At 40.6% G+C, this 16096-nt stretch overlaps 1 protein-coding gene across 6 annotated transcripts in view; it reads left to right on the top strand.

The window, feature by feature from the left end:
* The window catches only part of NR3C2 (nuclear receptor subfamily 3 group C member 2), a 323767-nt gene that overhangs the window by 269543 nt on the left and 38128 nt on the right, over positions 1-16096 (top strand). For all 6 annotated transcript variants that reach the window (XM_087866499.1, XM_087866500.1, XM_087866498.1 and 3 more), the window contains exon 7: positions 13304-13434. In XM_087866499.1, coding sequence (XP_087722625.1) covers positions 13304-13434 — 131 coding nt within the window. The remainder of the gene's footprint in view (positions 1-13303; positions 13435-16096) is intronic.

Genomic DNA, 16096 nt, shown 5'->3' with positions numbered 1-16096 from the left:
CTCTGGCTTTCTCTTTTCCTTTTTCTCCTCTATCCTCTTCCCCCTGTGATTCTACAGCCCTTCACTATCTCTCATTTACCAAATAAAAATGTTACGTCCCATTGTCAGCTTAGCTTTTAAACTGAGACATAATTGACATGTAACATTGTATTAGTTGCAGGTATACAACATGATGATTCCATATTTGCACATATTGCAAAATGATTGCCACAGTAAGTCTAGTTAACATCTGTCATCGTAGTTACAAAATCTTATTCTTGTGATGAGAATTTTTAAGACCTACTTTCTGAGCAACTTTCAGATATGCAGTACAGTGTTATTAACCAGTCACCGAGCGGTACGCTGTTGTCTTAGTTTTGAAATTAGGTGTCTTAAGGCTGTCGTACACCTTTGCAGGGGGAAGAAAAACATAAACACAAAAAGTTGCTTTTTCTGCTTCATATGACCTTTGTGCTCTTTTCTTTGGGGTGGTAACCCGAAGTGGGAAACTTTTTCACTCACAGTCCACCAGTCTTGGTCTTGGTGTTAAAATCATTGAAATTCTGTTTCAGAAGTTACTCAGAGTAGTGATTTTGCTTTTCTGATTTTTATTATATTTTATATCTTTCCTGACTGTTATTCTTCATACTCGTTGCAGAAAAATACTGGTGTCAACTGGCTGCCCAACCCCCAGCTCTTTGTGCCGAGCAGTGCAGTGAGGGAGGGGCTTGAATCACACTCTTACTGGGGCTCAGTGAGACCCAGTGCCTGGCTGGGGACGGAGGTCCCGCCTGCTCAAGACATCACAGGGAGCTAACATTTTTTTTCAATATTTTATTTTATTTTATTTTATTTTATTTTATTTTATTTTATTTTATTTTATTTTATTTTATTTTATTTCATTTGAGAGAGAGCATGAGCTGGAGGAGGAACAGAGGTGAGGGACAAGCAGACTCCACGCTGAGCACAGAGCCAGACAGACACAGGGATCAATTCTAAGAGCCCTAGATCATGACCTGAGCCGAAATCAAACGTCAGACCCTTAACCGACTGAGCCACCCAGGCGCCCAGGAGCTAACACTTCGCAGCATTGGCCTTCAACTCTGCATTGCTTCTAGTGGATGAAAACAGAAACCCAAAGAATCATTTGTTTGTCATTAAAGACCATATGGCCATTCTGTTTCGATTAGAGAACGTTCAGAAGGTCACAGAATTTCCAAGCAGAAGAGATGGTTAGGAGCATCAGCCATGCTCCTCAGCTGTAGGGACTAGCGATTTTCTACACGGGGCTAAAGAAGATGAGAGGTATCGGGGCTGTGCTTTGAATAAGCATGTGCAGCATGTGTGTGACTGGTGATGCTTTACGGGAAACAGAGGTCACTGCTGGTGTAGACCTGGTAGTGTTCTACTTACCTCACCCAGTCATGAATGATGCAGTTGTTCATCGTGTCTGGAACAAAATCTGCTTTGTGACAGATGTTCAGAATACTAAGGAAGGACACGTGGCTCATCTCTAATAGACTGAGTTGAACATCATCTTGTTTTTATTATTATTTAGGCCGATGATTTGTCAGCTTTTAGAAGGATTCACACAAACAAAATAAACTACCTTTCGTCCAAAACGATGGCACCTGAAAATGTTTTCTAGGACCCAGTTCGATTAATGAATGGAATAGTGTCTGTGATCACAGTCTCCGGAGGTTTAGCTATTTTCTTCTTCCAAAGCAAGACACTGCAGGTAGAAGAAGGAGTCTGTGATCCTGTAAAAGGAGCACAGCGGCTTCCTGCCTTTCATATCTCCACCCTAACTCATGCACACACTGGGAAAGTCACCTCTGCAAGTGTGAGCCGCGCTCTGCTGTCGCCTTGGAGGCATAACTGCACACCTGGGCTTTATCAGAGTAGATGTCCTTCCTTATAACCCGTGCCAGGGCTGTTGCTGGAGTAATGTGCCTTTTGCTTCACGAAGAATATGACTCCATAAGTTGCAATTTAATACAGATCTTTTATTGTATTAGGAAAAGTGATTTGCTGTCACCCTTTACGCACACAATGGTCTAGCCGCACTCCCAAATTCAGCAATTAACTTTGTTCACATTCTCGAAATTCAGTAGTTATCAGGTAGGAATCTTACCTTTTTATGGCTCCTTTTTTACAAGTGAGGAAACTGTGGTCGTTTATTGAAATTAAGCAGTATCTTTAAGTATATACCCAAAATGTCCCTGTTTGAAGCGATAATAGCTCACTGAAGGTTTTCTCTCTTCTTTTGAAACAGCTGTGGTCTGCATAGCATTAAACCTGCAGAAAGTTAGTATTAAAGTCTACATCCTACAAAAATGAGGCTTTGGTAATTTTTTAAAAATTCTTTCACCAGAGAATATTGGTTTTTGTATCCTTTCTATGTGTAGAAGCAATTCAGGTGTTAAGTCTTAGCGTGGTTTGGATTTTATTAAGTGCTCATAATGTTCTAAGCATGCTGTTGGGTATTTTAACCTTAATATAGCAGTTAAGAGGAAATTTTCACAGTGGGTTATGACTTTATGTTTTCTTTTCTCTACCAGAAGTATGTGTCCTTGTATCAAAAGAAATTATGTTAACTATATAAGTATTTAAAAATCTAAGGTACAAAAGACTATTTTTTTTTTTTTACAAAAAACTGTATCTAAAATATATGGTTAAAAGAATTTTTTTCATGATTTGTAGGACTGTCAGTGGTAAATTATGGTTGCCATGTAACCACGCCCCTTCTAAATTTTTGGATTGTCAAATACTGTTTTGATCTGCGTAACATCTAAAGTCCATGGCAGGGACACCTGGGTGGCTCAGTCGTTAAGTGTCTGCTTTCAGCCCAGGGCGTGATCCTGGCTTTCTGGGATCGAGCCCAGCATCGGGCTCCCTGCTCCGCTGGGAGCCTGCTTCTTCCTTTCCCACTCCCCCTGCTCGTGTTCCCTCTCTCGCTGGCTGTTTCTTTGTCAAAGAAGTAAATAAAATCTTTAAAAATAAAAATAAAAGTCCATGGCAATTGTGATGCTAGGTCCAAGGGCACTTTGACGAAAACATGTCCCTTTTGGAACATCAGTTAAGGTGACAAAATTCTGAATTACCTCTTTACTCTTACTAGAGTTGACCATGTAAAATTACTAGAGAATCGATGAATGTCATGGAGACTGTTGGGATCCCAGTAGAGCAACCACAGACAACATTGTCCAGCCATTCCTAGACCAGAGTGGCTGAGTTCCGCCCTGGCTGTAAATCAGTGATGTAAATGCTGTAACACACTTCAGAACCGCAGCTAGCGTAAGGGGCCTTTGGCAGATAGATCTTGTTTGTCAGTGAAGGAAAAATCTGGTAAGATTATGAAAAAAAGTATATACCATAAACTGGAATAATTTGAATGTGCAAATTGAGGTCATTTTTATTCTAATTAAGGTTTTAAAAAAAACTGTTTCTGCCTGTTATTTTTTAGAAAAATAACAAGCCTAAGACAGGGACCATCTGTTATACTGACCACTTCACAAGATGTTACATTTATTCAGATATAATGATGTGATTTGCAGTATCAGATGTAAGGCCTGGTCTTTCAGATCGGCTGTGATTGTGCGTGCACCAAACCACTCAAGTGATTTTACTCTGTGTTGTAAGATTGACCCTGCTGCTGTATGCATTCCAACGATGCAGTACACACGCACGTTCCTAGGAGCAGTTTATGGAAGTAGTAGCGTGGGAGCAAACATGTTTTTGAAGGGTCTTCCCGAGAAGCCAGGGACTTCAAGGAGTCCAGCCCTGAATGAGCTTTGCTGTGTTTTGTTTATATATATTTTAATTGGTTTTATTTTTTTAAGATTTTATTTTTAAGTCATCTCCACACCCAACGTGGGGCTCAAACTCAGAGCCCTGAGATCAAGAGTCGCACGCTCCACTGACTGAGCCAGCCAATATATGCCCCAATATATGTATATTTGAAGAGCAACTCAAGGTCTGTGAAATCCATTGGATTTACCTGTTCTCAGTGGCTACCGGGTATTTATTTAGCACTGGTGTAATTTGGGACCTGTGCACATACAAAAATCAACCGTAAGTGACTAACCTTCAAAGTAATAAGAGTTGCCTATTGTTTAATCCATGGGCTAATGAGAAATGTTTCAGAAGTTTATTTTTGTAGTTCTTTACTAAATAAAGTGATGTTTTCCACTCCTAAAAGGCATGTAGGTGACCACAGTACAGTTTAAGGCAATATTGCTAAAGGATCTTCAGTTTAAAAATGCCACTGTACCTTTCATAGGCTCCCGTAGGTGGAAATGCTGGGAACCTTTTGTGCTTTGGCATTTATAAAATCAGCCAATGTGAAAGGATTATGTTTATTAAATGTGAATTCTTAGAAAGAGAAAAGAGTGGTAAAGGTAGTTCTATTTTCCCTTCTCCCTTAGGGTACCAAAATTACAACAGACAGGCCTTTTAGGAAGTGTTTCTGTGACTGACTTTGTGAAATTATGGTTTATTAAAGAATTTTTTACTCTTCCTGCTTTTAAAGAGCATTTAGCACAGCCTGCAGTAAAAGCACATACAGTAAGAGTAAAAATCCATCAAGACACAAAAAGGCAAAAAGCAAGTAGTAAAAACAGAGAAGAAAAGAGATTTTATATATTAAAAAGAAGAAGAATGACTGAACAGCCTGAACTCTAAGAGAAGTTACTTAATTAAACATAAATCCTAGTCTCTTAATCTCTTATCAGAGTATATATAGCAGGTAGGATCATGGGTTGCAGAGATTCTTCTTTGTTTCTAATTAAATTTTTTTTTCAATTGTGATAAAATACCCGTAACATAAAATTTACCCACTTAACCATTTCGGCCGCGCAGTTCAGTAGCGCTAACTACATTCACAGCGCTGTGTAAATAAGTGCTTATCCCCGCCCCCCTCCCCCAGCCCCCGGGAGTAGCCATTCTGCTTTCTGTCTCTAGGGCTTTCCCTGCTCCAGGTACCTCATGTAAGTGGAATCATACAGCATTTGACTTTTTGTGACTGGCTTATTTACTTAACAATATCATTCTGTCCATTTGTGTTGGAGCATGTGTCAGAATATCCTTTTTAAGGCTAAGTAAGAGTCCATTAGATGTCTGTACCACATTTTGTTTATCCAGTCATCTTTCAAAGGACACTTGGATTGCTTCCACACTTTGGATATTGTGAATAATGCTGCTGTGAACATATATGTACAAATGTCTCTCCGAGACCCTGCTTTAAGTATTTGCAAAGACGCTTTTAAGAAGTTAGCTTGCATTCTCCCTTAGAAGCCACAGTGTAAGGAGTCACAGTAGGTGTTCAGGTTAATACTTAGAGCTCCTGAGTTCTGCAGATACCCATAGTTTGGAATGGTTTGTAGTTTGGGCTTATCAAATATTTACTTCTAACAGAATAGAACATAAATACGATTCCAGGATTCCATTTAGTTTGGGTCAGCAATTTCCCAAATCAACTGCTTCCAGATGGACCTCCAGATAACCAAGCTTTTCAAATACTTTTTTAATAGTGACAAAGCTTTTCAAATACTTTTTTAATAGTGTCTTGGTAAGCCAGTACTTGAATACCAAAACAGAAGTGTTCCTTGTGACAGCCATTGACCCATTGGTTCTAAGGACAATCTCCATAAAGTAGCGCAACACTGGTAACATAATAACGGCAAGATGGCATGGGTCCTATAGATACAAAAGTTGTTCAGTTCTTTAGCTAAATTAAAAGCAGGCAATTAGCATACAAATCATTTAAGTTGTGAATATCCTGGGCCGCCTGGGGGGTTTAGTCAGTTAAGCTTCCAATTCTTGATTTTGGCTCAGGTCATGATCTCAGGCTTGTGAGATGGAGCCTCACCTTCAGCGGGGAGTCTGCTTGAGATTCCCTCTCTCCCTCTGCCTCTTCCCCTCCCCCTGCTCGCTTGCTCTCTCTCTCACACTCTTTCTCTCTCTCTTCCCCAAATAAATAAAATCTTTAACAAAAAATAAATTATGAACATCCTTACTACTCTGATTATAATGGGGCTTTTTCTAATTCCCACTGTTACCATGAAAGTGAACTCCATTTTCAACCCCAAACTCTCTCAAAAGCCAGAAAAAATATATTTTCCAACTCTTCAATTATTCACTTTTGTTCCAAGTTAATCAGGTTTGGAGATATTAGATTATTTTAATATTTTAAAACTATTTCCAAATGACCATATGATTGCAGTTTAGTGTAATGGGTGTTCTGAGAGAGAACCAGATGAAGTTATAGCTATGCATAAAATTGGTTTCTTAGTTTGAGAAAATGACAAGTTTGCAAAACTATTGAAATATTTCTTTTTTCTTTTTTTTTTTCCAAAGTGTTTTTTAAAAAATATTTTAGGACTATCATTCTTGTAGATTTTATCCCAAGGCCTTTGGAATCAGAACTGGGTCTCTGTGCCCATTTTGGTTGTTGTATTTATTTATCCAAAAATAGAGTTCATTCTGTTCCTGCAAATGAGACGTTTAGAAATGGATGACATGTGCCCGCTGTGCAGAATGCTGTCAGTTATTCAGGTCTGATGTTCACTTTAATACAGGGGTATTTCCTACTTCAGTAATCTCCTACTGCCTTTACATTAGTTCAGCGTTCAGGGATAACTTTTGCATTGACTTCTATTTTGTAGAAGCATTATACAAATTTCATCTTTTTCCCAGTCGTTCATGTATTTTTACATTATTCTACTGGAAATGAGGTAAGATTATAAAATGAATAAAAGCATATAGAAAAGAGTATTTCTGTGAAGTAATATTGCAAAATTAATACCAGTATCGTGCCAAAAAGATTGTCCTTGTTTCAACTTCTATGGATGTACATTTCCGTGCATTTAATCTAATTGTGCAAAAATGATGTGATGTAAAATGTGTTTTTAAGATGGCCTATTTTCTTGAGAGTTCAAGCTATATTGAGTACCCAGTGCTCTTCATTTAGAGAACTCAATTTCAGGCAGTGGAAACAGCGGTGGAGTTTGAAAACACAAAATCTCACCACGTAATGGGGAGCAAAGGATAAACAAATGAGTGCATGTAATAACAAAACATATGAGGTACCAAACATCTCTTCATAATTGGAAAGAGGGGCCCTGGAGAAAATGGCTAAAAAGCAGTGGGCTGCTGGCCAGCATGGAGAGAGAAGATGACATGAGGTGCAAAGCGGAGAACCTGGGATTGGCTCCTGGCTGCATCGTGTACCTTCATTTCCTTATTGTGAACATGAGGGTAATTCTTCACAAGGCACTGTGAGAATTAGCAAGACTAAATTTAGTGTTGGTGGGTGGTAGGCACTGCATAAGTGATCGCTGTGAAGACCACGGAGGTTACTCAGGGAATAAGACCCCAAGAAAGAGGTAAGGAGATGCTGTTGGTACCGAAGGAGCAAAACAAGCTTCCTTTAGGCTTGTTGTCACACACTCACGTTCTCATCGGTCTTCAAGTAGAGTCTGAGGTCTGTAAGTCACCTTTAACCTGTGTGTGGATGTTTTGTCAACACATCTGAGAACACATACACTTTGACACGGAGGTGCTTAGTCCTCACGTTCTACTCCAGGCAAGTTCCTTCCACTTCCCTGAAAATCTGCTCCCTCTCTTGGTTTTTCTCCTGCCTTACCCGACCTATAGAAATAATAGCAACAATACAATATTGTTTTCCTGTAAAGTCATCTTAAGAATTTGAATATTCCTTGCTTTGTTTTAACCAAAATGATCATTGGTCTCTCAAGAAGAATTTTATTTTCTTTATTATACCGAAAAAAAAAAAGCTAGTAGTACTTTATAATTTAAGAATTTGCATATAATTGGTCTCTACATTTCTGCAAGGTTGGAATTATTATTAGTATCCCAGTTTGACCTGCAGTTAGTCTGGGTCTCAGAAGTGGCATGATCGCAGACTCCCAAAGCCAACACCCCGAAGGGCAGATGGGCTGCACATCTGCAGACCCCGCTGGGGTGAAGCCAAGGGTGCTGTCTCCTGTACTGTCTCCAGCACCAGGTGGCCTTAGGGACCAAATGCATAGCAGTCCACTCATTACCTTGTCTAGCATCAAATGCACGTTGTGCTGTATTCCATGGATATCTTGATTTGTAATCCACTCCACCCGATTTTACAACCTAAATCTCTCCTTTTGTTGAGAAAGTTTTGAAGAACTTCACAAATTCCATATCTGTTTTATTAGACATTTGATCTTACTTTGTGTAAATGTTCAGTATTCTCTTGCTCTAATCATCATCATATGCAAATTGTCATTTTGTTGTCTTCACTTTTTTCTTCTCTCTCATTCATTCATGAAATATTTATTGAGCAAAGATTGATACATGACACTTGGCTATCATATTCTACTTGACATTCAAAAAGATTAGCCAGACATGGATCCTGCCTTTAAGAAGCTTGTAGTTAGCAATCAAAATGGTGGAACTGAACTGAGCCTTTTTTTTTCTCTAAGCACATAGAAATTCTGCATTTAAAAAAGAAAGTCTTAAATATATAGGCAAGCTTTAAAAGATTTAAAAAAAAAAATGCAGGTGCAAGAAGAGGGAATTCACAGCCAGAGTGGTTTAACTTGGAACTAAAGCTATAGTTGGCCCACAGACTAGTGGATGTAGATAAATGCCTTCGGGGTGCATATTAGAACACAAACAGGAACAGCAGACAAGAATGTCGACTCCTCCAGCAAGGCTAGGGCCTGAAATGGAGCCTCTTGCATAAAGCAATGGCTCTCAACGATTTCACTGTCTCCTAACAAGGACAGTAAAACTCAACATGCCAGCCAGCCCAGGGACATGGCAGGGAAGCTGAAAGAAATAAGAAACACAAGCCTGTATCACATCAAATGTGGAATCTAAATTTAAACTACACAAGTCTTGCAAAAAGCATTTTAGCTAAGAAATTAGCATAAAAACTGGTCCAAAACAAGTGAAATGCTTATACCCCCAACAGTTATAAATGCTGAAACTTCCGGTAGAGTCCCTTCCACAGGGCAGTGCCCCTTGGATTCACCCAGGCCAAAACAGTACATGGTAGGTATGCATATTAGCATCCCGAAAAGGTGAACAAACAAAAAAATCTGAAAGAAACTATGAGATATAATGCTAAAAGTATTCAGAGATATAATAGGTAAAGATATAATTTAGAGAAAGAAGATATAATTGCCAGAAATAAGTACCTTATGGAAGATAGCAGAGATGTCTGAGAAAGAACTAAATAGAATATTTCTAGTCACCTAGACATGAAAAAATACTGTCATTAAAACACTGTAGACATTAAACATATTAGAAACAGAAAAATGTGTAGCTTGAAAATAGATCTGAGAAAATCACCTAGAATACAGTCCAGAGAGAGAAAAAGAAATATGAAAGGAAGGTTGATGTGGAAGACACAGTGAAGAAGGTCCAACGCACTGCTAATAGGAGTTCAAAAAGAAAAAGTAACAAGGGTGGGATAGAGTGATACTTGAAGAAACAATGTCTAGGACATCTTAGAACTGAAGAAATACCTTCACCTTCAAAGCAAATAGGGATATTGAGTCCTGAGCAGGAGAAATAAAGATTACTCTGCACTCAGGTAACTTCACTGCAGACATCAAGTAAACAGGGAATTTGGGATAAGCTACCAAAGAGAAAATGCAGGTTATCTGTAAAGAATGACAACTAGACTAACAAGAAATTTCTGCAAAAGCAGCTCTTAAGGCCCAACTATAGTGGAGTACTATCCTCAAAATACTGAGGGCAATTACCTGTCAAGCTGGAAATCTATTAACTTCATAAAGAAGGTGAAATAAAGAGATTTTCAAACAAATCAAGACTGAAAGACTTGACCCTTTAATGACTGACCACTGTTGACTTATGAAAAAATATTCCTTAATATGTAGGAAACCAAACCCCAAAGTATGGAGTAAAGTACAAGAAACAGTGGTGATCAAAGAAACCCATTAGTAATGAGACAAATGAGGGCCTGTGGGTGTGAGGAGAGAAGGGCTGATTTCAGGGGTGAGGTGAAAGCAGGTATAATTTAAGTTCTCAAGAGCTGTAACAAGGAGAACTGGAAACAGTAGAGCAAAGACATTTTACTTTGTTTGTTTGTTTGTTTGTTTGTTGCTCGTGGAAAAGCTACTGATCAACTTTTGACTTTTAAGTATGCAAATTCAGAACTTGATAATTATTTAAAGAGTAAAAATAAAATGTGTACTTTCTAAATCCAGTCCTGGAGCAGAGGGGGATTTTTTTAAAAGCTGGATCAACCCAGTAAAAGGAAGGAAAGTGGAAACAGAGAAGGAAAAGAGGAGAGAAAGTTAAAATGGTAGGGAAAAAATCCAAAACCATCAGTAATCATGATAAAGGAGAACAGATTAAACTGAGTTGTTAAAATACACACACTGAGATTTTTTAAATTCAGTTTTTTGCTGCTTATATAAGAGATGTGAAATAAAATTATTTGGGACATTTGAAAATAAGGGATTAAAAAAAAAAGGGCATACCAGGCAAATTCTAAAGAAAGAGCAGAAGAAAGTAAAAGGAAGGAAGGAAGAGAGAAAGGAAGAAACAAAATTATCAGACAAAATTTTTAAAGCAAAAAAATACTATGATTAAAGATGTTGTTACTTAGTGATAGAAGAGGAGGAGCTAACAATAAAATGGGTAAAGATATGAAGGAAACAAATCACCAGAGAAGAAACCCAAAGGGTCAGAAAACATTTGAAAAATGTTCAGCCTACTGGTGTTAATGGAAACGCAAATAAAAGCACCAATGGGGCTATCTTTTCAGCCCCTATCAGCTGGCAACAAACTTGGTGGGGGTGTGGAATAAAAGGAAAATCTTCTCTCTGACTGGCTGGAATGAAAGCAGCAGATGTGCACCGATGTGTGACTCAGCGATTCTGCTTTCATTCTGTATCCAGATTAATGCCCGAGGATGTTCCTTGGGCATCATTCGTAATAGCGATAAAGAGGAAACAATCCAAGTCACCACCGGTAGTGGAATGGATAAGTAAATCGTGATGTAGTCAAACAGATGAAACTTGCATCAGTGAAAATGAATTACCTTACAGTTACCTGTATTAAAATGGATACATCTCAGAATTATAACATTGAATAAAAATAAGTTGCAGAAGGATGTGCATATCTAATTTCAAATGTACATAAAACAAAGCAGGTACTGTATGCTGTTTTTACAGATACATGCATGTGGTAGTAAAATACATACGTCTGAGAGGAAAGGTAGTCCCCCGAAGTGGGCGGGTCCCTTCTTGAATGAAGATGAATGGGAAGCGGGAGGAAGAGAGAGCAGGGCCTAACTCTGCCATGTTTAATTTTTAAAGATTTGAAGTAAATATGACAAAAATATTAGCATTTATTTACATTGTTTGTTCTGGATGGCAGATGCATAGGCTCCTGCTATTATTCTGTGTTGTGTATGTTTCAAACATTTTCATAATTAAAAATATCTTCCAGAGTATGGGAGACAAAAGGCATACAATAATAATGCAGAGAAAATGTTCTGTGTTCCATTATGGGTTCTATACAGGTGGCTTTCAGAGTTGGGATGAAAGGGGTTCCTGCCAATGAGGGGAACGCAAGAATTCATGCTGGGAGAGGTGTCGCAGTGTTGCTGTCCTACAGACTCCCACCTGCTATCCAGCACCTTTGGGAATATATCAGCCATCATGACCTCTTTCTCTGTTTCTTTGGCCTTTATCAAGTCTGTTCCCATTTTTCACCAATAGCCTCTTTTTTCACTTACTAGATTCTGGTCATCATAAAGCAATAGTTACCAGGACCTCCCAAAAGACTTATTACTTTGAGAAGGAAAATCTTAAAAACTAATTGATGCTTTCCTCATGGAAAGAGACAATGATGACTTCTGTTGTTATATAATGTAGATTTTTATGGAAACATTTGGGTGCACTTGGGGGGCTCAGTCAGTTGAGCATCAGACTCTTGGTTTTGGCTCAGGTTGTGATTTCATGGGCCGTGGGATCGAGCCCTGGATTGGGCTCTGCGCTCAGTGGGGAATCTGCTTGAAGATTCTCTCCCTCTGCCCCCCCCCCCACCTCTCTCTCAAATAAATCTTGAAAAAAAAAAAAAGACATTTATACTTGGTGGAGGGAGGGGATTGGTTGATTGACCAAGTGGAACTATGCATATATTGCCCCAAATTCCTGACATAGGAAATGTAGGGGTTCAGAGCTGACAGCCAAGAAAGAATTCTTGAGACATCTGGTGCAAAAAGGTGGTTTTATTAAAGCATGGGGGCAGGACCTGTAGGCAGAATGAGCTGCCCTGGGGTCATGAGAAGTGGCCGATTATGTACTTTCAAGTTCGGAGGGGGTTAGGGTAGTGTAAGTCTCTAAGGAATTTAGGAAGCAAGGTTTCCAGGACCTTGAGGGGGCTAGCTATTGTTAGGAAAAGGTCATTTATTACTGTCTAATATAACCTTAGTCATGAGACCCTTCAGATGTGTATCAGTGGCCATATGCTCGGAGGATGATTGCCAACATATATCTTGGGATAGGTAGTGATAAAGGAAGTTCCCAAAGGAATTTTTATATATTAAGTAGACTTACAGGATCCTGGGGGATTAGGATAATGTTAAGCTAAGATTACCTTTTACCCTTAGCAAAGTATTAACATCAAGGCAGCTGAGTTCCTAGAGGAAGGTCCCTCTACCTGTTTCAAGAACTTGTCAATGGGCTATAAGTACTTAGGAAATTTAATTTTTTCTTTTGGCTTTGTTTCCCACACTGCTTCTTCCCTTTATCAGAAAGATTCTATTCAAGGTTCTCACATTTCAAAATTTTGTTCAATTTCCTTTTTAAATGTGCTGCTTCAAATAATAACAGTCATGTTTCATGACCTGTGTAAGGGAGGTCCGTGTGGAAATAAGATTGGCCGTCACTGTCCTGTGTTCACAGCATCTAGTACAGTTTGTCAAAATAGTTCAGTGCTTGGTATCTCCAGCGGAAAAGGAGCAGAAGTTTGTGGGCTTCCCCCCGCATCATTACTCTTGACACAAAGTGAAATAATGGCACACTTTGGAAAGGTTTGGTTTCTGTGCTTCTGACACATTGTCGCAGGGTACTGGGAAATGGCATGGCAGTGTCGGTCTAGAAGCAGTTTAGCCATCAGTGTGAAAGGCCTCTAACTTGTGTTTGGATACATACCTGCTCCATGTTGAAGCCAAAGGGAAACTCTGACGCAGATCTCTTATTAAGCTGCCTTGGGCCACAGTCTGGGCTTGATAACGAAAATTGTATTCTCAGAACTTTTTTTTTTTTTTTTTTCATTTCCTTTGCAGAGAGAAGATGCATCAGTCTGCCATGTACGAACTATGCCAGGGGATGCACCAGATCAGCCTTCAGTTCGTTCGCCTGCAGCTCACCTTTGAAGAATACACCATAATGAAAGTCCTGCTGCTGCTAAGCACAAGTACGTTGATGTCCACTTGTGCACGTTTTCTACATTGTCAGATAATCTGACCTCTAAGGAGATTAGCTTATTCTCAGTGTCAGGTAGTTGGTATAAAAAAAAAAAAAAAACTCAAGGAGGTGAGAGAAGGTCTTTGGTGAACTAAGATACTTGGAGAGTATGAGGCTTTGGGTGAAGAAAGCATATTTCTTCCTCCATCCGACCACTAAGTATTTACCAGGTGTCTGTTATATGGGTGGTAGGATTAGGCAATTCGGCTACCTCAAGGGTGCAGGAGGTGCAGTTTCTGCCCTCAGCGAGTTTTACTATAAGATAAAGTCAGAGATACTTTAAATACATTGTAGAAAGGGATTATCCAATCGTGAGAGCAGATAAAGAGCATCACAGTGGCTGAGAAAAGGGAGGAGCGTATTTAGTTCTGGGGGTCAGGGAGGGATTCATGGTGAAGCTGCATCTTGGCGAGTTTTGCAAGGGTTATGAATTGGATATGAGGTCTGAGATGGCATTCCCATCAGGGTACGATGTGAGGGAGTGTGGAAATGTAGGAAAGCATAATCCAGGCATTTAAGAACTTAGTTCTGGGAGAGGTATTTTGCCCATTCATTTTTAGATTTTTTTTCTTCTTCCTGTATTCATTTAATTTTTCAAGGTGCATAAGGTGACATTGGGTTGAAGAGGAGTGGGGAATAAGGTGGGGATGAAGGTTGGACCAGGATATTCAGTGTCTCTTGAAGACACCTGACCTTCATTGGCTGGGCAGAGGAGTGCAGCACCTCGGGCTTTGAGCAGTGGGGTGACAAGACCCAAGCTGTATTTTGTGCCTTTATGAAAATGTATCTGGTAATAGGCTGGATGAAAGGGGAAAGAGAGGGGGAGGTGGAGAGACGAAGACAGAGAAATTAGCCAGATTAGAAGCACAGAGACCTGCTGTGAGGCTGCTGAAATAATGGCCTGAATGATGGCGATAGGTGGCATGGTGGACCGGAGTAGGTGCATTCAAGGAACATGGCTGAAGTGGCAACGGACTAGAAGGGGAAACAAAATGGTATGGGTCAGAAGTGACACAGGTTTTACGCACAGAAAAATGGCTAGGATGGCAGTGATACCGTTGAGGAGGAATATGTTAATGTTGAGATTTGGAGAAGATTTGGTGGGGGTGTTATAAAATGAGTTCTATTTCAGATGGGTTAATTTTCAGATGTATCCTAATAGGCCAAAAGATGGGGAGAATTTGGGACTAGCACTCAGAAGACAGGTTTGGGTATTGAGAAATAAACATGAAATTAGCCTCATAGAAAATTGTCATCTAAACTAAAATGGTGAGTGAGGTTGCCGAGGTACAGAAAGAAGAGGAACGGTCCAGCTGAGGTACATGAAAAGAGGATGGCAGGGCGGAAGAGGCAGCAATGGGACTGGACTGTCAGAGAGGCAGAGAAACTGGGAGCCAAGAACTGGTTATGACTAACAGCAGAGCTTTCACAGAGAAAGCTGAGAGCACAGAGAGGCCTACGAGAGTTGACCATTAGGCCTCAGGCAGGTGCCCAACGGCCAGGGACTTGCAGATTGATGGGAAGCTTTTTTAGGCTTCTGGAACCAAGTATGAGAGTAGAGAAGTTGATGACATAAGGTGCCATAGAGACAAGACAGGACAGGATTAGCCTTGGCAAGGATGTTGAGCACTTCTTCCTTGGACAACAGCACAGACATTTTCAAACTGAGGGGAGAGAATCTGAGAAAGTTCACATCAGATCAGAGGAAGACAAGCATGATGGCAGGAGGCAGCATGGAGAAGAAATCTCTAAGCCAAGTGCTATGGCCATGAGGAAACTGGGAAATGTTCTGGGTGCCAGGGAAGCCAGGGCGAGAGGCATCAAAGGAGGAGAGATTGTTGAGTGACCACCTGGAAGCGGAAGACCACCCAGTGCATGCCCAGCCCTCCCCGCGGCTCATGAATCAGGGGCATGGCAGAAAGGGGCAGTTTTCAGTAGAGTCATTTGGGAGAAAGTGGCATCACTCGCCAAGATAATGAGGATAGGAGGGGTCAGAAGAGATGTTATTTCCCCCAGAGAGGGACTGGGTCTGAGGCAGTGTTAGCCAGAATCAAGTAGTGACAAGAGCAGGAGGCGGCGATGCCGTAGCGACTCTGGATAAGCGGCTGCTTCCCTGTGTGTGCAGCTCCCGGCTTTTGAAGCGTTTGTCATACATCATCTAATTTAATGCTTAACCCTGTGAGATTGATCAACCCGTGCTCAAGCTAAGGAAAAGGAGGCACGCAAGTGTTTTTGTTCAGGATCCTCTGTACGTTAGAACTGAAAGCCTTGGCTTTGCATTGCACATCCAGCGTCGTTCCTCTCTCCCCAGAGCCGGGAGCCCAGGGCGGAAAGGCAGGCTGGCAGCACGTGACCGCAGCAGGGGGGCGTGGAGTGGCACGTGACCGCAGCAGGGGGCGTGGAGTGGTTAGCAGGCCGGACCAGACTCCAGCCAAGGGGGCAAAGCGGCAGCCCCTGTCGGGAGGTGGGGCCCCGCACCTCACAGCTGTGTTTTGTTTGGCCAGCACAGGTATTTTAGGTTGCTCTTGGACTTTTGTCTTGTTTTATTTTCATTGAATTCGATTGCCCAGGGCAGGGCACGTTCTCTCCAGTTTGCCACAGGCCCTGCCATT

Source organism: Ursus americanus, chromosome 13 (genome assembly GCF_024610735.1).
Source record: "Ursus americanus isolate L20-20 chromosome 13, mUrsAme1.1.p, whole genome shotgun sequence".
In the NCBI taxonomy this organism is placed as follows: Eukaryota; Metazoa; Chordata; class Mammalia; order Carnivora; family Ursidae; genus Ursus; species Ursus americanus.
This window is presented reverse-complemented; position numbering and strand designations above follow the sequence as displayed.